Below are 21,238 nucleotides of genomic sequence, written 5' to 3' on the forward strand. Positions count from 1 at the left end.
CAAATGCTCCCCCATGTGGGTGCAGGAAGATGTGGGGCAACCTGCCCTAACTAAAACTCCAGCCTGCAGCCCGGCATGAAACCTCCAGTGCATAAACGGTCATGGTGATTGTGGAGATAAAATGTGGAAAGGGGAACTGTGTGCTGCCCTCAGCTGTTTGTAGGACGGGTGGAATATAAATATTTTTTTTAATGAAAAAGTGGGGAAAAATCTAGAACGGAAATCTCCTAAATGATTGTGCTGGGGGGAGGGGGGGAATATGCTTGCTTAGTGGAATCTCGAACAAGCATGAGTCAAGTTTTGAACATCTGGGAAAATTTAAGCTGCTTCGTGTATGCTTTTTATTTTTCTCTGTTAAACGTATCACTGGACGGCAACCTTTTCTGTTTTAAAGGCAAGCCACAGCAAACTTTAAATGCGGGCTGCAGGATGCTGTGTACCTTTGAAGTGGTTTGAATCAAACTGTTGTCATCAACTGTTTTATTCCCTTGCAAATATATCCAGGACATCCTGTTCGGGGACAGTAGGAGTAAAAGAAAAGGAGTCTACGGAAGCAAATTCTGATTTTTTTTTTTCTAAAACAGCAGGCCTTCCAAAGCCAACCACTTGGCAGCCCTTGCTTTTGCTGCTCTCAGAAGATGTCGATTTCTGTTTCCAGGACGGATGCCAACCATGGGAGCTCAGGCTGTTTTGCCACCTGAGGTGGCAGCCCTATTAACTACCCATGATCCTCTGCTGCAATTGCTCTTACCCAGATCTAAAGGAAACAGACTTACCACCTACCCTGCTACTTCTACTGCTTCTCAAGAGCCAAATGGAGGGAAGGATTAACACTTGGACCGTGAGGTCACTTCGGGTTCTAGGATTCACTCCCAATTCTGTGTTTTTACCTTAACGTTTTGGGTGAATCCTAGAGCAACAGGCCTATCTAGTAAGCAGGTCAACCTTGACCATATTGGTCATATCACCCGATAAATGTTTAACAAATTTTAAATATATAAAAAATGATTAACTCCTACCCATTCAGGAAACCCTTCCAGGGCCATCAAGAAACCCCAGGATTTCACAAAACCCCGGTTGAGAAAGCCTGCTATATGAATCTTGAATACTGAGTAGCTCAAAAGAAAATTATGCCATCCATTACTGCTATGGAGATAATTACTTGAATCCATAAAATTATCTAATCTGGGGAATCAGGTTTGATTTGCCGCTCCTCCACATGTTCATAGTTTTTTCATAGCTCACTTAGCTTCACCTACCTCTCACGGTGTCTGTTGTTGGGAGAGGAAGAGTAGACGATTGTAAATTGGGTACAAAAAAATCAGGTTTTATTCCACTACTTTATTTCTTGTGCCTCTCCAAGTCTCTGAGCCTCTTGACTCCCTTTCTTGGCATATTTAGCAGAAATGCTAGACAAACTCTGTCTGGCATACAGAAACATCTTCAGTGGTCTTTTTGGTCAAGACCAGCAACTTTTCTCCTATATTTCTGTCTATAGTATAATGGTTAAGAGCGGCAACTTCTAATCTCGTGAGCTGGGTTTGATTCCCTGCTCCTCCACATGCAGCTAACTGGGTGACCTTGGGCTAGTCACAGCCCTGATAGTACTGTTCTCACAGAGCATTCCTGTCAGAACTCTCTCAGCCCCACCAATCTCACAGGGTGTCTGTTGTGGGGAGAGGAAGGGGAGGCAATTGTAAGCCGCTTTAAGACTCCTTCAGGTAGTGAAAAGCAGGGTATAAAAACCAACTCCTCTTCCTCTTCTTCTGTATCCCTAACACACCGCTATTATTAGAATTTATAATGGTTGGTGAGGACATTGTGAAATAAGTAGAAGAGAAAGGTGTGGTGTCTCTACAACCAATTAACAATTGCACATAACATAACTGTCTTTTGGAAAGATTGTTACAGTCACAATCCAGGAAAGTCCTTTAGGTATGTGGAACAAGGCTTTGGTTCCTCAGCAATGATTTTTCCATGGCAGCCATACAGAGTGATCATGAGTATGGAAAATAACTTGCCATGCAAGGTGGAAGGTAGTTCACGAATGAGAATTTCAAAAGTTTCACTGGGTGCATGGTACAGATTCATCTTGTTCTAAGTTTTGCAGCCTAGGATAGGCAGTGAACATCAAATAGATAAAGTGTCAAGAAGAATTAAATAAAGTGCAAAGAAGAGCTATCGAGAATCTTGTGCTCCCTGAAATTGTAGTATATGCTCCTAAATTGTAGTATATGCTCTTTGGATGCATAAGAAAAAATTGTAAAGGTTTTTGTGAGTTTTTAAGTAAGCATCCTCTGGGGGCAAGGGTAAACCCTCAAAAGAATATGTAGGATGGCATGTCATGTGTTGTAATGAGCACAAAAGTGCATTCATGTAAAAACTCATACAGAACATTTATCGGGGTGTTCAGAACTTAACGTGGGCAGAAAAACTGCAGTCAACTGTGGTGTTAATAGGCAAGAGGGGAAGCAATTCCAATGTCATCTGTGAAAGATGTTTTGAGATTTAAACGCTTCTGTTCTGATTGTATCTAAGCTTTTAGTTTTGTTGTTTTGCAGGCCAATACAGAGAAGCCTGCTTTAAGCCGGACAGAACAAGCAGGGAGAAGTGCTCTTCTGTCAGATATTTCCAAAGGAAAAAAACTCAAAAAGGCTGTTACCAATGACAGAAGTGCCCCAGTTATTGAGAGTAAGTATACCTAACTATTGCTCAATGGGCTAGAAACACAGAAGGGCCTTTCCGCACAAGGACCAATGTTGCCAATTGGTCCCGCAAAGCGGAAACGCTATTTTTAAAAGTGCAATCTCAATGTTACGCATACCTGCTTTTTTAGTGGAATCCAGTAGTGTTTCATTGATTTCCCACAGGTTTCCGGTCTTGCAAAAATCACTAGACAGCAAGCGATTTTTCCTGTGCTTTGTCCCGCCCCTGGCCGTCAGTCAAATGAACAGCCAATGGGCGGTTGTTATCATGCTCCGGGAAAGCCCCTTTCCCTTTAAGAAAAGTTTTAAAAAGACACACACACACATGTTGCAACGAATATGCCTAGATTCTTCCTAACGTAGAGACCCATCTAGCTGGCAGCTGGCTTGTGAGCTGGTGATTCATCGTTGCCACACTCCCCCGAGTGAAAAAAAAAATCCCCCCCCCCTGCACGGGCGCAATTTTCGGCCAAAAATAAAGGGAACTTGCAAACGGGGCTGTGTTCGGCTTGGGGACTTAGGGGAGCTTTAAAGCACTTCTGTGGAGGGACTGTAGCCGGAGAAGCCTCGCTGGGTGAATGAAGCTCGCCGATTCATTGCTTTCTGCTTGCTACGAGAAAAAAAAATGGCAATCGCTTCGCCGGAAGTTCGGAGTTGAGAGCCAGGGGGAGGGACTTTGCTGGAACTGCAACAATGGAACGCACAGGTCTTTTTCGCTAGTGTTGCAGATTGTTTGCAAGAGTGTAGCGCTTTTCGGAGGGTGAATCCACTTTTCCCGATTTCCCTTTAAGCGATCAACGAATCGCTTTTTGCGGGACTGTTTCAGGAGTGTGGCAGATTGTGTGCGACATCTTGCGGAACTGCAAATTAGTAGCGTTTACAATTTGCAAGCCTTCTGCCCATTAAAGTCGTGCGGAATGGCCCAGAAGAATTCCTACGTTATTAAGTGGGAAACTTTGACATTGGATGTGTCTGAATCCACATAAGCAAAGACTGCAATACTGTTTGCTTATTTTAAGTCTTTTGAAAAGGGATGGTCATGACAATTAAGTAATAATAATATTTTATGTTTACATTTTTATACCACCCCTTTCAGGGCTATCAACTCAGCTTGGTTCACAACCACAGTATAAAATTACAATTTGAAAACCAGTTAAAACGGTTAAAATATTCCATAATTGCAATGGCTACGGGTCTTAGTTTCTACCTCCCCGTCTCCCGTTTGGGAGGGGGGTTACTTTAGGGAGGGCCCCATATGATGTTGTCAGTTTCAATCATTCATTGTCCCCGACCAAAAGCCTGGCGGAAGAGTTCTGTTTTGCAGGCCCTTTGAAACTGAAGAAGTTCCTGTACGGCCTGCAGCTCTTTTGGGAGCTCATTCCACCAGGTAGGGCCCAGCACCGAAAACACCCTAGCCCTAGTTGAAGCCAGAAGTAATAATAAAAAATGTTTATAAGCAATCTACTAGTTGTATTCTGTTAACATTCATTGTCTTTTTCCCTCTTTTCTGTAACTGCAGAGCCTAAAGGAGGTGGCAGCGGGAGTGGCTTTAGTGGTGGCGGTGGCGGTGGTGGTGGCGGCAGCAGTGGCAGCAGTAGCTACGGTGGAGGTGGACCGCCTGGTTTAGGAGGCCTGTTCCAGTCAGGGATGCCAAAGCTTAGATCTACATCAAACAGGGATAATGGTAAGGAGAGTGTGATCGAGACCCATTCTATGAGAGATGGAATATTACCCTCATCAACCAAAGAACTAAGATAAGAAAATATGCCACCACTCATGCAAATCAGTCTTTTGTTGCCAACAGCAGGCCTAGAGTATTCCTTGATTCTGTTAGTGTGCCAGGGAATACGTTCTATTATAACTGAGGGAGGAACTGGGCCTGGACCTTTTTGCTTCCACAACATGGATCCCACACTAAGCCCCCTCACTCTAAAGCCCCTGGCCAGTTTCCCTGTTCATCATCATTAGTACCCTAGTTTCAGATGCTGGACTGCATTAGAACACCTAGAACAGCTAGATTCAAGTCCAGTAGCCATGTAGAGTTTAGGGTCAAAACTTCAAGGAGTTTTGACTATCGAAGCCTTTTAACCCTAACATTGTCTTGGTCTCTAAGTTGCTAGTGCACCCAAATCTAGCTATTAGTACCCTACAATTTCCTGCCTCTCACATTTGCCTCAGTGGCACTAGCCAGGAAGCAACAAATGGTGTCGTTTCTCAATTTACTGATTTAAAATATTTATATCCCGCTTTCCCTCCCAGTCAGCAAGACTTGAAGTAGCTTATATCCAATCATAAGACATGGATACTAATGGAAGGAAGCCAAGCATAGTTTCCAATCAGGCTAGATGGAAAAGCTCTGCTTTATAGAGCTGCCAAAAATCTGTGCAAGTTTCATCAGGGGAGCACAACAGACTGATAATCAGCAATTCGGGGTTCGTGCCCTTCGTGAGCTCTGTTTCACTTTGAAGGTGTTCTCTTTCCCCCTCTCTCTTTCCCTTCCACGGAAAGGGAAGGGAAGAGGATTGCCCCCAATTCCTAGGAGGAAGAGCAGGATCAAAATCTAGTCAACAGACAGCCTTTTTGAGTTGTATCTTGCTTAAATACTGTGTTTTGTCTCCTCCCCCCATTCCTTCACTAGCTCTCACTTTGCAGTCTTTCGTATCACCATAATTGTAGCCTGCTTTTCATGGCACTCAGTGGGCCAGACCTACTCTTAAAAATGTTCCAAACAATGGACTGAAGGCCCTCGACCTGTGACCTACAGTGCTAAACACCTAACTACACATTTTTATTTATTTGTACCCTAGCTTTCACTCAAAGCCCTGACCTGGGTAGCCCAAGAAAGCCTGATCCCGTCAGATCTCACAAGCAAAGCATGGCCAACCCCAGCTAGTATTTGGATGAGGGACCTCCAAGGTTATGGGTGGCAGTTCCCCAGAAGAACACTAGGGGTCGTGAAACGGGGGCTGGGAATGGCAAACCATCTCTGAATGTCTCTTGGCTGGCCACTAGGCCATCCTAGGACCACCTAGCTATACTATACGTACAACAAACAAAAAATAAATAATAATAAACAAATTGCTACTCCAATCCATATTGGTTTTGCATGGATCAGCAAAAGTATGCAAATTCCCACAGTGAGTACTGTTAGATGTTAATGAGAAAATGTGTTCCTTATGTACAATTTTGGGGGGGACCATACTGGCATCAACTTTGTCCATCTGAATCACTGATGTATCTGTTTAACCACAAAATGCATTCCATCCCACAAGCCGGTTTGGTTCCCAGCATCAGATTGTGAGTGGGTGGGCAGAAGGGATTGTGTCAGTGCTTGACTCTTGTGGCTCTTTCTTGCATGCCCAGGAAAATGCTGATTGCCACTCTAGGGTCAGGAGGTGAATTTCTCCACTGTGGGCGGGCAGGTCGTTATGAGTTTCCCACATTGTGCAGCAGGGTGTACTAGATCAGGGGTAGTCAACCTGTGGCCCTCCAGATGTCCATGGACTACAATTCCCATGAGCCCCTGCCAGCAGGGGCTCATGGGAATTGTAGTCCATGGACATCTGGAGGACCGCAGGTTGACTACCCCTGGACTAGATGACCCTGGAGGTCCCTTCCAACTTCCAATGATTCTATGATCATTTATAGGCTTTTGGAATAGGGAATGCAACAGTCTTAATGCAGAGTGATAATTCTGTTTAAGATTTCTCTGCAATTCAGGACTCATGTTGGTGACATCTGCTGTCATGTATCCGCTGTAAGAACTTGAACTTAGGAGTGGCATTAAAACACGTGAGGAGATCTTTTCATCCGACATCGATGCGACGAGGTCTCTCAGAGCTGGTATTATCTGTTGTGTCACAGGCTATTTGTGGATGCCCTCTTAATCTCGTAGCGTTGAACACGCCAGAGCTTCTCTTACAGACTTCTTCTTTCTGTGGTGATAGACACCAAATCCTCCCTGCTGTGTAAGTCCTACCTGTTTCTGCAGCAGGCTAGCAACTGTGTAATAGTGTATGAAGTCGGGTGATGGAAAAAAAATAGCAGAGGGGCTACCATGGAAGAAAGTGGAGGAAGCAGAGTTTGCGTGCACTGGAAAATCCCCGCTGGGGCTTTTAAAGTGATTCCCAGTCTCTAGTCTTTCTTTAATGAGCCTCTTGTGGCGCAGAGTGGTAAGGCAGCAGACATGCAGTCTGAAAGCTTTGCCCATGAGGCTGGGAGTTCAGTCCCAGCAGCCGGCTCAAGGTTGACTCAGCCTTCCATCTTTCTGAGGTCGGTAAAATGAGTACCCAGCTAACTGGGGGTAAAATGGTAATGACTGGGGAAGGCACTGGCAAACCACCCGTATTGAGTCTGTTATGAAAACGCTGGAGGGCGTCACCCCAAGGGACAGACATGACCCAGTACCTGCACAGGGGATACCTTTACCTTTAGTCTTACTTTAGTCGCTTCTATTGACACAAATGTTTGTACAATTCAGCAAGCATCCACACTAATTCCTGGTTCATTACAGAAAGCTGTTCCAATATCATTTTCCCCCTCTGTGTGTTGACCCATCTTCTTTGCATTTTCAGACCCTCCAGGAGGGAGAGCGCCTGTTTTCCCACCGGGAGGAAGAGCGACGTCGGCAAAGCCCTTTTCACCCTCGGGTGGCGCAGGAAGATTTCCAGGGCCTTCTCTTGGGCAAAGAACTGCAACCCCAGAGCTGCAGAGAAACCGAATGCCGCCCCCGAGACCCGACTCCGGTTCTAAGCCTGACACGGGCGCCCCTCCTGTGCCAAATACACCAAGACCGGTCCCATCGAGTCTTTCGAATCTGTACAACAGAGGACCCCCTCCGGTGCCCGCAGTATCCAGGCAAGCCAGCTTAGGGCTCACGCCGCCTCCTTTCCCAGGAAACCGGAACATAGGATCGGGAGGAAGTATTCGCCAGTCGCCGTCAGGTAGTTCTTCTCCCTTTTCAAACCGGCCACCTCTTCCTCCCGCACCAGGCAGGGCAGCAGAAGAAAAGCCGCCTCCGCCGCCTCCGCCAGTGACCAACAGGCCCCTTCTCAACAGAGAACCTTCCTTGCCACCTCCGCCCCCTCAGAACAACAAGCCTCCGGTACCTTCCACACCTCGGCCTCCTTTTGCCTCTCAGGCGCCCCCTCCCCCTCCTCCGAGTCGGCCGGGCCCGCCTCCAGTTCCACCGACAGCCGGCGGAAACGACGAAATGCCACGACTTCCTCAAAGGAACCTGTCTCTAGGATCTCCTTCGCCACCAAGCCTGCCAGGCTCTGTTCGCTCCGGACCCCTTCCGCCCCCACCCAACGAGAGGCCTCCTCCTCCTGTAAGAGACCCACCCAGTAGATCAGGTAAGGCTTCGTACGTTTGGTCGTCCGGTAAAAGCGTTATTGAAGTGAACTGATGTGGTGGTCTAATGTAAGGGTTTGAAGACTTGGCCTCAGTTCATACCTTTAAAGGTCCCCTTGTGTCAAGGGATTAGCCATCTTTAAGTAGTGGCTGGACAGATACTTATCAGGGATGCTTGACTGCATTGAGCAGGTGGTTGGACTACATGGCCTATGTGGCCCTTCCAACTCTATGATTCTAAGTGGCCTTCTTGCTGTTTAAAGGAAGGGACATGTAAGCTTGGGCGTTTACACTTGTGTTTTGTGTCCTACAAGACCAGCCAATGTGATTTTGTGTATGTTCATGCACAAAACCCACCATGTGGGCAAAGGAAATCTCAGGGCTACAGTGAGAGGTTCACTTCCCATATTTGGAGTTTAAAGTCCACAGACTGGGGCTGATGTCACAAATCTCAAGAGGCAGACTTCTATAATGGTCAGGGTGCGAAGTAATATTCAGAAACAAGATCTAGATGTAGCAGGTGCTAAAAAGATGGGGCATTTCCCCCTGGGAGCAAAATCTTCAACTCTTCTCCTCTGGTTTCCTCATCTGTTTTTGGTCACTCTTTGTGCCTTTACTTTCACTTGCCTGTCAACTTCCCCCAGAGCTGTTATTCAGTCTTCGGGGGGAACATTAGAAATTGGGAAACCATCAGAGTAGAGCATTGCCCTGCTCCACTGTGCTATGGCCCTGCCCCAAACAACTGATACATACCCTGCATTTGCTGTTTTACCAATCAAAACTGGGTGGGAGATCCATTCACAGATCACATTGTGGATCCAACTCCATTTTGCTCCCTATAAAACCTTCTTGTTTGACGAGCGCTCATAAGCAGAGAGAGCGAGTGAGCGATGATGCTCTGTGCTGGAAATAAAAATGGCGTTGCGCTGTGGTAAAGCAGGGGTGGGAAAACTGTGACTTTCCAGATGTTCATGGACTAGAATTCCCATGAGCTGGCAAGGACTCATGGGAATTGTAGCCCATGGACATCTGGAGAACTACAATTCGGCCATCCCTGTAGTTGTAATTTGCTGCTGTTCTCGCCTCTCTATGTTGCAGGACCCATTCCTCCTCCACCACCACCAATCAGCAGAAATGGTAGCACTTCACGGGCCTTGCCAGCTACTCCACAGTTACCTTCCCGAGGAGCATTTGATAAACTCCGAAGCGGGCCGGTACCGCCGCCCCCTCCTGACCGGCCTGGTTGTGGAGCCCCGCCTCCCCCTCCGTCATCAGCTCTCCGAAATGGGTTCCAGGATTCTTCCTATGATGGTGAGTAGTGGTTACTCTGACAAAGTGAAGAACAAATGGAGATGACCCACTTCCTCGGGATGTCCACTTACAGAAAATCCACTGCACAGGAATTCCAGTGTCACTTAGATCAGGCTTTCTCAACCAGGATTTCATGAAAACCTGGGGTTTCTTGGTGGTCCTGGAAGGGTTTCCCAAACGGGTAGCAATTAATTAATTTTTTAATATATTTTAAGCATTTGTAAAACATTTATCGGGTGATATGACCATATATGGTCATGTTCACCCGCCTCCCGCTCCCAAATGGCCAATGATTGGCCTGGAGGGGGAGGGGCCCTTAGGCCCCCTCCTGCAGTGAGAGTTTTTTACTGCGGGGGAGCAGGGAGAGGGAACCGCAGCCCGGCACCCTGGCCTTCGCAGCCCGGCAGCGGGCCACAGACCGCAGGTTGGGGACCACTGTTTTAAACCACCCTGAACTGTAAGGGAGGGCACTATAGAAATGTAGCAATCAAACAAATAAACTACAGGAACTGGCCTCTGAATCATGTCCAATTCCAATCATGCCCAATATTTCCAGCATTTGAAAAAGGGCCATTTAGGGTTTGGTTTTTTTGTAGGAGGATGGGCTTAAGAGGGGCATGGAAGGCATGCAAGAGTCATTTCAGTTAGACTTCTTGTAACAATATGAACAGTACAGTTAACCGGATGCTGACTTAATTGCATTTCATTTCTCAAGGGAACCACTTAACACCTTTTTTGCCTGGGAGGATGGCCTGCAAGAACAGATTTAACGTACGCCTAAAAGTTGGTTTGCAAGCTATACAGCCTGATACTTTGGGGAAGGCTTCCTGAGAAAACAGACAAGTTTTTTTTAAGCTTCTTGTTTTTTACAGATGAGTGGGAGAGCCGGTTTTCCTTCCATCCTCTATCCGACTTGCCACCTCCAGAGCCTTACGTGCCCATGAACAAGAGCTACCCCAGTAAACTGGCAAGGAATGACAATAGAAGTAAGTCTTTGTGTTAAAAGCGACCATTGTATTTTATTTCTTAACTAGCAAGAAAGCCCATTGCAACCAGGAATGCAATGGACACTAGGACCTAGGGAACACCGGCATGCACAGATCTCTCTCTCTCTCCCTCCCCCCCATCGCTTTGCTGGCTGCACCCTGATTGGTCCTATTCCAACTCATACAGCCAAGACAGTCTCCATCCTCAGGGCTGTTTCACAAATATTAAGAGGAACAATGGATAAGGATTGGGAATGGGATAATAGAATTGAATAGTGGATTGTAATGTAACATACTGCACGGTGGAATGTAATGTAATTTAGAATGGGAGACTGAAATCTAATTTTCACGTCTGAGGACAGAACTCTGCACGGCCAGTCACTTGTGGGGACCCCTCCATGAGAGTGGAGCATAATGATGGGTTCTCCTTTAATCGCTCTTAGTGTCCACAATTGGGAATGCATCTGTCGTTAACCTTTAATCTTGACATTTTTATGTACTTTACTATGTTTTTCCCCAGAGCTGAACCCAAACAACTGATGATACAATTGATGATACATTGAGAGCACATAGCGTTGCTTAACTTAAAATATCCTTGCCTATGTTGAAGCAACAATTTCCCTTAAAATAGCCTAAGCAGCATGGAGCATAAGCATAAGCAGCATAGAGCATGAAAAACAACTTAAGAACATAGCTAGCAACCTATGAGTCTCACCAGTCCAAAAAGGGTAGTTGAGGACATGAAAGTTTGCCCAAAGGTGATTTGGTAGGAAAAAGCCCTACCTCTACAAGCTTTTCCTTCAGATTAATACCTGAAAGATGGGAAGTGAGAGAGATAGGCTTTGGATCATTTTTGCCTGACTTCCATTGAATCATAGAATTATAGATTAATAGAGTTGGAAGGGACCTTCTGGGTCATCTAGTCCAACCCCCTTGAGCCTTCACAGAATCAGCCTCTGTTTAAAAATTTCTAAAGATGGAGAACCCACTACCTCCCGAGGAAGCCTGTTCCACTGAGAAACCGCTCTGTCAGGAATTTCTTCCTGATTTTTACATGGAATTTCTTTTGAACTAATTTCATCCCATTGGTTCTGGTCTGTCCCTCCGGGATATGTTGGGAATATATAAGCCTGTCATGATGGTCAGTTCATAGTTTGAGGAAGAGTGCTTGCACTCGAAAGCTCATGCCATTAATAAATCTTTGTTGGTCTTAAAGGTGCTACTGGGGTTTCCTGACAGCCCCTTAAGGGTTTCCTGAATTGATGGGAGTTATTATTTTTTTAGTTTTTAAAAAATTGTTAAACATTTATTGGGTGATATGACCAAATATAGTTAGAGAAGTGAGAAGGGGAGGGCGCCAGGTTGGTATATACATAGCTATGCTTCCAAACCATATTCTGAATGAAACCACTTCTGGGGTTTCTTGAAGCCTGGCGAATGTTTCAGGGGTTCCTCAATGGTAAAAAGTTGAGAAAGGCTGATCCAACCCAAGAAAGTGTTGAGTTCAGTGGCACCTTTAAGACGAGTGAAGAAGTGTGCATGCACATGAAAGCTCACCCTTTGAATAAAACTTTGTTGGTCTTAAAGGTGCCCTTAAACGCAGACTTTGTTCTGCTGCTTCAGACCAACATGGTTACCCACCTGAATTAGTCTTAACACAGTGCAGGTGGAAAGATTCCCTCCTCCACCAAAAAGACAAGCAAGTGGATCAAATCAACCTCCAGTTGAGGTGGATTGTAATTCCTGGAAAGGGTTCGTACTTGTTGAGGACTCTTGTTGTAAATCTTGGGAAGTGCCTGTACTTATTGACAGCTCTGGTTGTAAACCTGAGGGAGGGTCTGCATCTGTTGACAATTTAGGCATTTCCTCAGCCAATGGGTTGAGGCATTCCTCACCTGCTTCCGAGTCGTCATCAGAGTCACTGTCAGAGATCCTGCATTAACACACACACACCAGAGCCTGGCAGAATCAGGATTCCTTGGCAATTTTAAAAACTAAAAAGGCTTTATAATGGTGCCATGTTCCTGTGGCAGACTCAGAGACATTATATTGTTGGACTTGGTCCTAAGTCCCCTCCTTCTTTACATCCTCCCCTTACACTTTCCCACCACATAACCTTCCAATCTTTATTAGTTTATTTTCACACCCAATCACCTGCTGTCTTTCCTTCAACCAGCATCCTCCCTTTGCATGTGTTTCCTCACTATTGCTTCTCAAACACTTACAACCTCCTGTTGCTATTGCCACCCAATTTTGCCTCCTATGACATCAGGTGTTCCAATTCTGTCTTTTTTGGGGAGGCGACCCGCCACTAAAGAAATAGCTTGATAACAAGGCTATAAAAAAAAGTAAAGGTAAAGGTATCCCCTGTGCAAGCACCGGGTCGTGTCTGACCCTTGGGGTGACGCCCTCTAGCGTTTTCATGGCAGACTCAATACGGGGTGGCCTTGCCAGTGCCTTCCCCAGTCGTTACCGTTTACCCCCCAGCAAGCTGGGTACTCATTTTACCGACCTCGGAAGGATGGAAGGCTGAGTCAACCTTGAGCCGGCTGCTGGGATTGAACTCCCAGCCTCATGGGCAGACAGCTTCAGATAGCATTTCTGCTGCCTTACCACCCTGTGCCACAAGAGGCTCATATAAATGCATTAATGCATTCTTAATTCAGCAGAAACACATTCAGATTGAAGCACATGATCTTTTGGTAGGTTTGCCAGAATTGTGACACATTTTTACAACATGTTAAAGCTCGCATAAAACCAATCTGCTGGGGGGGGGGGAACTAGTGATGGTGGAACCTTTCACATTTTTATTTAACTCAATTTTTTATGCACTGCTGCCCTGAGTTTGGGTAAAGTGATGTGGGGACTGTATATAAAGCACTGTGTTCCATTCAAATGGAATTCATGTTTATGATGCTATAATTTTTTTTTTACGTTTCCACCTTTTTTTGATACATGGATATATCGATACAGCACTATATCGAAAATCTGTATCCTTTTTTTTTAAGGAAAAGAATGCAGGAAGTGGGCAGGAAAATAAAAAGGCAGTGCTTTCAAAAGTGTAGTGTTTGAGAGGCAGGTTGGCTGGATAACATGGGAGGAGATGGATTCAAGATGCAGCTATGTGTATGGTGGCCATGGGTTCCATCCGCCCCCTTTTCCCTCCTCCCTCCTGGAGATTATATTGTGGGGGAGAACGGGTTTGAGTCGGTATAGCATTGTTTTTCCACCGTATCTTATTTTATTTCATTTTTATCTTTGACTGTAAATTATGCCTGTGGTTTTAAGGGGAAGTTTTATTGGGGTTTATGCAGACTTTGTAACCCGCCACGAGCCATTCGGGAGTGGCAGGTAAGAAATTGAATAAATAATAAAATAATAAAAATAAATGAATAAGAGCAGTATTTTAAAATTAGCTGTTTTATCTTACATTGTAAACAGCTAGCGTAGGCCTCACTGAGAATAGATGTTTGACAGTGCAATCCAGGTAGTGTGATTTTTTCCTTTCTTTTTCCTTTAGGTGGATCGAGCCGCCGAGAAAGAGGTGCCCCTCCTCTCCCACCTATTCCGAGGTGAAGCAAGACCTGACGGGTGGCCGTTCCCCAACGTCGCTTGAACCTCTCCTTGCATTCAGCGTATTGTCAGAAGGCCGCCTCTCTGACAGCATTTTTCTCCCCTCTGGAGAGAAGTCCCCGACTCCCGACCGCATTTTTAAGTGGAAAAATCCAGGTCCAAGCTTATTCCCTTAATCCCCGCTCAATTTAAATGAGACTGAGCGTCCTTGCTTTGGAGTTCCGCATTAGTTTATCAGCTATAGATCTACAGACTGTGATCCTTAAACGCATTTTCTTGAACTTTTTTACATCTAAATCAGTGGAACCTGGCTCTGGTCAAGCACTTACACTTCCCTTATAACGTTCCAAAAGACCTAATGGGGTCCATTTTTAACTCTACGGACTCAAAAGTCTACTCCTGTTCATAGTCTTTGCAGCATCAACGAGAGCCAGGCAGGTTTGTTTTTTTAGGATGTCAGTAATGTTGCCTAGTTCATGAACCCACATTGCATCCAGCCAGAAATGGGTGCATTTTCCAGAGACTAGCATCCTTCCATTTCCTACGCACACTGTCCGTGGATCACCACGTGCTCCTAACAACCCATCCTGGGTCAGTTTGCTGATCAATTGGATCACATCTGTTTAATGACGGTGAAGCTAGATCGCACGGAAATCAACGCATTCCATCTTGGTGGGGGGAAAAGGGACGATTACATGGCCTTATTCTCTCAGGCAAACGATCAAATTTGGATCAAGTTCTAGCTTTCCAGAGACCAAAGGAAAGTGCTGTTTAGGAACACTGTCGGCAGTTTTTGCAAACCCACTGAAAATTCCAGTGCTGATCCAGATTGAGGCGCGAAGAGAAAAGAAACAAGGTTTCTGATCAGACATCCCCAGTGGGAAGCGGAATGATGGATTCACCTAGTTATTTGTGTGCCTTCCTCCTTGATCCAGCGGCTTTGGTTGTGTGTGGAGTGCTTTTTAAAAAAACAAAGCGAAACTAAGACAGTTGGCCAATCAGGATTTGTTCTTTTCCCATCACACACCTGGGATTTTAGATCCCAACCAAGAGCTTTAGCTACATAGCCCAGGTAGCTTTGCATGTCCTCCATCCGATTTGGTGCTACAATTTAATAGTTCTAATGTGATTTCTTGGAGGCCATTTCTTCATTTTGCTCACCGTAATGCAATTTGAATTATCCTTTTCCTCTGGGGTATGTCTAACCCACAGCTCTGAGCGTTTTGGATAGTGGATCACTGCAGGGCAGCACTAGAGAAAATATCCCTCCTCCAAATGAGCAAAAGTGTATTGGTATCTCTCAGGGCCTTTTCGCACGGGGATCTTTGTTGCAAATTGTTTGCGGAATGAAAAATCGCCATTTAAAATAGTGGAATTCGTCGTTATGCATACCTGCCTTTGTAGTGGAATCAGTTGCGTTTTTTAGCGTTTCCCACAGGCTTCCGGTCTCGGCAGAAATCGCTAGAAAGGAAGCGCTATTGCCAAGCTCGTCCCGCCCCTGGCCGTCAAGCAGCCAATGGGCAGCCGTTAGCATGCTCCCAAACAGCCCCTTTCCCTTTAAGAAAGGTTTTTAAAAAAAAAAAACAGACCCATAGCAACGAATCTAGGTAGATTCGTTGCAACGGAGAGACCCATCCAGCTGCCTAATGTGAGCTGTCGTTTGATTGTATGATCGTTGGCACGCTGCCTCGAGTGATAAAAAAAAAATCCCCCCCCCTCTCACGGGCCCGATTTTCGGCTGAATTAATGTGTAAAAAATAAAGGGACTTTATTTCAGCAAACGGGCTTTTATGTGGTTTGTGCTTAGTGACTAATGGTGAAGGACTGAAGCCAGGGAAGCCTCTAAACAGAAAGAGGCTCGCTGGTGCGTTTATCCCCGCTCGCTCGGAGAAAAAAAAATGGCGATCGCTTTGCCGGAAGTTTGGAGGACAGGCTCAGGAGGAGGGACTTTGAAGAACCCGCAACAATGGTAACGCACAGGTCTTTAGCGCTATTGTTGCAGATTGGTTGCAGGAGTGTATCGCTATCCGGAGGGTGAATCCACTTTTCTGGATTCCCCTGAAAGCGCTACAACGAAGCGCTTTTTGCTGATTGGTTTCAGGAGTGTTGCAGATTGTCTGCGACGTCGTGCGTTAAGGCAAATTAGTAGCGTTTTCAATTAGCAACCATTGTGCTATTTTGAAGCCGAGCGAAATGGCCCTCACTGTTTACAAGTCTCTCTGCCCCCAGTTTTTCCCCTCTCTTGATACAGTTGAAACTGTTCTAACTATGAACGTTTTGAGTTTTGGGCTCTGTTTTTTGTGCAGCATCAAGCCTTTGGATGCTAGCAGGGCATCTCTGATGGCCAGATACGTTCCATTGACTAGTACAAACTCCCATTCGAGTTTTTTTAGGGTGCAAAACAGCTGGCTAGTTTGGCGCACCAGCTATTCTATAACATTCAGTTGCTTTTGAAGAGCTGTTATTTTAACCTTCTGTAAAGCTATAGGAAACTGGTTCTTGGTTACACGTTTTTGCATTGTGACAGGTAGTCAGTGTGCGTTAAAGGTTCCAACCAGTGTTTGGTTCATTCAGTTTTGGGTCCAACTGAGATGGGTTAATTGGCAAGAGAAAGGGGATCCTGACTGTGATAGTTTGGAATATGTTGCATGAATACTACTTAGGTAAGAAAGTTCTCAAGACTGGCTCTGAGGAACGTCTCTTTTGTATTGTCTGCCTCTTTTAGTGTGCATATTAGACGCCCTTTTTGCTGAAGTAATGGAGTGAGGGAACTCAAAAAAGACAAGAATCTAGGGGTGGCATACATTATTACAGCTGAGCTGTGGAAGAACAGTTAGTAATTTAGTGAGGCAGGTGAAAATGTTTATTTCATGAAGAAAGAGAATTCAGAAATAACAACAGTGGTACTTTGTATGAATGAGGTCCACCACCTTTTAAACTCAAGCAGTGACAGAAAACATGGCATCTACCTGTGAGACAGTTGGCGTGCCAGAGAACAAAGGTGGTAGGAGATTGGTGTGAGGAGAAATGAGGATTCTACTTGGCCAAAAACACGGGAAACAGGCTGAGCCTGTGTTTCTGCCAGCACCTCAGGGACTTGTCAGGCCAACCACCGCACGAGTCCGAGGCACAGTGATGGGCATAAAACATTGTCCATTGCCTTCTCCCTGACTACCATCCTCAGTGGTACTTGTTTGCACTCTTAGGTCACGCCTTCGAGGCTTGGGTGGAACCAGGCCCGCATCCTGAGGTAAATGGTCTGAAGCTATTTGGCTTGGGTCCCAAGAGTTTTCGATCCTTCGTTTAGACCTTGTGTGTTCCCACAAAAAATAGGTAGGATCTTGGTATGTAGAGAAGACAGGAAAAGTATTCTAGCACAGTGGTCCCCAACCTTTTTATCACCGGGGACCGGTTTACGCTTGACAATTTTACTGAGGCCGGGGGGGGGGGTTGTCTTTTGCTGAGGGACATCGCTGCCTCCTGAGCCCCTGCTCCACTTGCTTTCCTGCCAGCTTCCCTGACATCCCGCCGCCCGCTGGGGGGACGCTGCCAGCAGCAGCTGCCATGCCAAGGGGGAGCCCCAGTCATGGCGGCCACTGGAGAGCACCAAAGGTGAGCCGGCAGCTGAGTGGCAGGGCAGCCTCCGAGGCAGCAGCTAGGGAGGAGGACAAGGAGGAGCCGCGGCCCGGTACCAACTGATCTACGGACCAGTACCGGTCCCCGGCCCAGGGGTTGGGGACCACTGTTCTAGTGTATTCAGTATATGGGTACATATGTGCATGTAGAATGTTTTTTGTGCCTAATTTTGACCAAAAAAATATCGTTGCTGGTTGGCCATTTGGAGAGTTGAATGTGGAACTCATCTGTTCTGTAACCCCACTCATAGGATGGAATCCTTATAGAAGATGACATTCAGGGATCCAAAACTTCTATCCATTCAGATTTTGTAGAAACAACATATTTGATCGGTGTTTATTTCTTACACAAATATCATCGCTTAGAATCTTGGAGAGTTCATGACGATTTTGTAGTTTTTTGGTAGACTATGGAGGACCATGTTGGACTTCAGTGCACTTAACAAGCACGACTTATCCAGTATTATTTCCATATTTTGGCCAAGTCACTTTTGAGTGTAGATTGGTGTTTTTTTAAAAAAAATGGAACAATAAATTACTACTTGTATTTGGTGATTCAGGTTTATCGGAAGCAGAACATGGTCCAGTGGCACCTTTAAGACCAGCAAATTTTTATTCAAGATGTAAGCCTTCTTGTTCGTGCACACTTCTTCAGATACATTATGGAAGTTACTAGATATAACATACAACTTAATGAGGGTTTAACAGATTCAAGCTTAACATCTTCATTATACTGTATGCTGATTTACTGCTCACCCTCTACCTATAGGTATGGACTGTTAACTTCCATTTCATTGTATCTGAAGAAATATGTGTGCACATGAAAGCTTATACCTTAATTATAACTTTGTTGGTACCACTGGACTCAAACTTTGTTCTGCTACTTATATTTGGTTACGACTAGAGCTCTTAGATGCTTCCTGAAGAACTGAAAAAGTTCAAGTATTTAGAAGGGAAGATTTGTTTCAAAATATGCTCCAGTGGTTTTATGTTTTGTGTAAGTTGCTTAAGAGAATATTCTCTTTTTGAACGCATCAGTAAAGAAGGTGGAAAGGAACACAGAGTCCTTTTTACCCTGCTGGTAATGCTTCCAACTGACCTTTAAGATCAAGTCTGCATGCACAGTAGAATGGAGAATCAGTAGGAATATAGATGACGTGGGGGTGGAAAGTGACATCAAAATATAGCTGATTTATGGTAAATCCGTAGGGTTTTTGAGGCAAGAGACATTCAGAAGTGGTTCACCCTCGCCTGGCTCCACATCAATAGCTTGGTGTAGTGGTTAGGAATGCGGACTTCTAATGCAGGTGGAATTCCGCACTCCCCCACATGCAGCTAGCTGAGTGACCTTCGGCTTGTAGCAACACTGATAAAGCTGTTCTGACCGAGCAGTGATAAATATCGGGGCTCTCTCATCCTCACCCACCTCACAGGGTATCTGTTGTGGGGAGAGGAAAGGGAAGGAGATTGTAAGCCACTTTGAGACTCCGTTGGGTAGAGAAAAGCGGCATATACGAACCAACTCTTCTTCTTCTTAAGTAATATCAGGGCTCCCTCAGCCTCACCCAGCTCACAGGGTGTCTGTTGTGGGGAGAGGAAAGGGAAGGTGCTTTTGAGACTCCTTCAGGTAGAGAAAAGTGGCATATAAGAACCAACTCTTCTCCTTCACAATCCTGATACTCTTTCAAGGTCTCCCATCCAAATACTAGCTAGGCCCAACCCTGCTTAACTTCCAAGATTGGGCTGACATAGACTGGGCTGTTTTGTTACTTCAGACTGCAGGTGAGGTGAGGTATATTGGGCATAACCCTCAGAGCTATTTCTTGGGAGTAAGCCCCACTGCATCAAATAGGACTTGCTTCTGAGAAGTCTTCCTTAAGATGCTCCCTGTTGGTTTCTAAGTTCTAGATTCTTTATGCTCCTCAGTGGAAAATTTAGTGACACACAGGGAAGGCTAGACAAGACCCTCTTCTTTTTTTACATGGGGAACCATTTAAAATGGCCCCTTTATCTACCTGCTGTCTAAAACAGGGATAATCAACCTGTGGTCCTCCAGATGTCCATGGACTACATTTCCTATGAGCCCCTGCCAGCAAATGCAGGCAGGGGCTCATGGGTAATTGTAGTCCATGAACATCTGGAGGACCACAGGTTGACTACTCCTGGTTCTAAAGGATGTACAGCCCATTCAACAACATCAGGATTTTACCAACATGTATAGATTATGTTTCTGTTGTTTGTGTGCAAGATCTTTTTGAGAAATGCCAAGGCACCATTAAGCGGCCATGTCAGTCAAAGGCTCTTTTCATATCCCCGTTTATTCCCTTGTTGGTGCTTCCACCACATCAGCTCTTGAGGGAATCAAGTTATGAAGCTGTGTTCTTCAGTCAGGCAGCCGGAACCTACATGAAGGACAGAGGAAAAAGTAGAACAGAAGGGAATGTACACGGTTAATTCTAATGATGGGGCACCACTCCTATGGCATTTAGAAAATCAGATTCGGTGTTGATTTTCACTGTTAATATTAATGGGGACTTTTAATTCCAGTGCAATATTATCTGAAATGCTAACCAAAGCCTTAGCTTGTAGAACGTCGTGTGGCCTTCAGAGAGCAACGCGATGAGCGTTTCTCTTTTCCTCAGAGGATGACATTCGAGCACTTTCTCTCCTATAGGAATTTCCTCGAAGTACATGTTAAAACATTGTCAGAAAATATTTCAAAGGAGAAAAAAGAAAACAGGACCTGTCAATGTTGGGTAGTACAAAGCATCTCTCTCTCTTTTTCCCAGCAGATATATATATATATTTTAGAAAGCGAACGCATTTTTATGTTCATTGTATCAATTTATTACAGATATTTAGGTTAAAGTATTTATTTCATTATGCACAGCATCAAAGCACCAAAAAGCGAAACTGTTTCTTCCCAGTGGTGCCTTACTACTTTTTAAAACCCACTTTGTAAAATGTTCAAATGGTTATTTTTTTTTTAACAAAATGTTTCTCGTTCATGTTTGCCTCACAAACATCCCCTCACAGTGTCAGAGATCAGATAACACTGACTGTTTGTCGTGCATTTGGGACATGCTTTATAGATACTACACTTTCCATTCCTATCTAAACACACATGGAACTGTGGATGCCAAGAGAAATACCGCAGCGCCACTTTGGCCATGTTGTATTGAAACAAGATTTTGGGGGCTTCAATCAATGGAACTTGCAAATTGGCGAGTATAGATTGAGGTCTTTCAACGAGCATAAAAATGTTTAACCCTACCCATGAGTTTTTTTTTTAGAAATGACGTGTGTGTGTGTTTGTATGAATGAAATGGATTGTGAGTTTAGGGGGCAATCGTTTCCAATGTGCAACGCATAAAACCTCTTTGGTGTGCATGAGATTGCCCTCCTGTATTAGCGTTCAGAATGCCCACATTGTAAAGAAGCTGGTGTCTATTGACTCTGCATTTGACATGCACATTTTAGAGAACCTGTATGTTTATCACTGTGACTCACCTGTGAGAAAAAAAAAGAGATGACGGATGAAAAACATGTTTGTACAAAGTAACAATTTAAAATAAAATTTGAAGAAAAGTTTGTCAGAGAGCAGCTGTATTTGCATTTTTATTAAAAAAAAAAACAAAGCAAATGGATATGTGCTTAATTCCAAAGGATGGCTATT

At 44.9% G+C, this 21,238-nt stretch overlaps 1 protein-coding gene across 3 annotated transcripts in view; it reads left to right on the forward strand.

Annotated features, from left to right (window-relative positions):
• WIPF1 (WAS/WASL interacting protein family member 1) overlaps positions 1 to 21,160 on the forward strand; it is a 104,992-nt gene extending 83,832 nt beyond the window's left edge. For all 3 annotated transcript variants that reach the window (XM_077319664.1, XM_077319663.1, XM_077319666.1), the window contains 6 exons: positions 2,562 to 2,691; positions 4,225 to 4,389; positions 7,280 to 8,059; positions 9,156 to 9,368; positions 10,241 to 10,354; positions 13,875 to 21,160. In XM_077319664.1, coding sequence (XP_077175779.1) covers positions 2,562 to 2,691; positions 4,225 to 4,389; positions 7,280 to 8,059; positions 9,156 to 9,368; positions 10,241 to 10,354; positions 13,875 to 13,930 — 1,458 coding nt within the window. In that variant the 3' untranslated portion in view covers positions 13,931 to 21,160. The remainder of the gene's footprint in view (positions 1 to 2,561; positions 2,692 to 4,224; positions 4,390 to 7,279; positions 8,060 to 9,155; positions 9,369 to 10,240; positions 10,355 to 13,874) is intronic.
• Positions 21,161 to 21,238: the final 78 nt, after the last annotated feature.

This window comes from Paroedura picta, chromosome 2, assembly GCF_049243985.1.
Source record: "Paroedura picta isolate Pp20150507F chromosome 2, Ppicta_v3.0, whole genome shotgun sequence".
Classification (NCBI taxonomy): Eukaryota; Metazoa; Chordata; class Lepidosauria; order Squamata; family Gekkonidae; genus Paroedura; species Paroedura picta.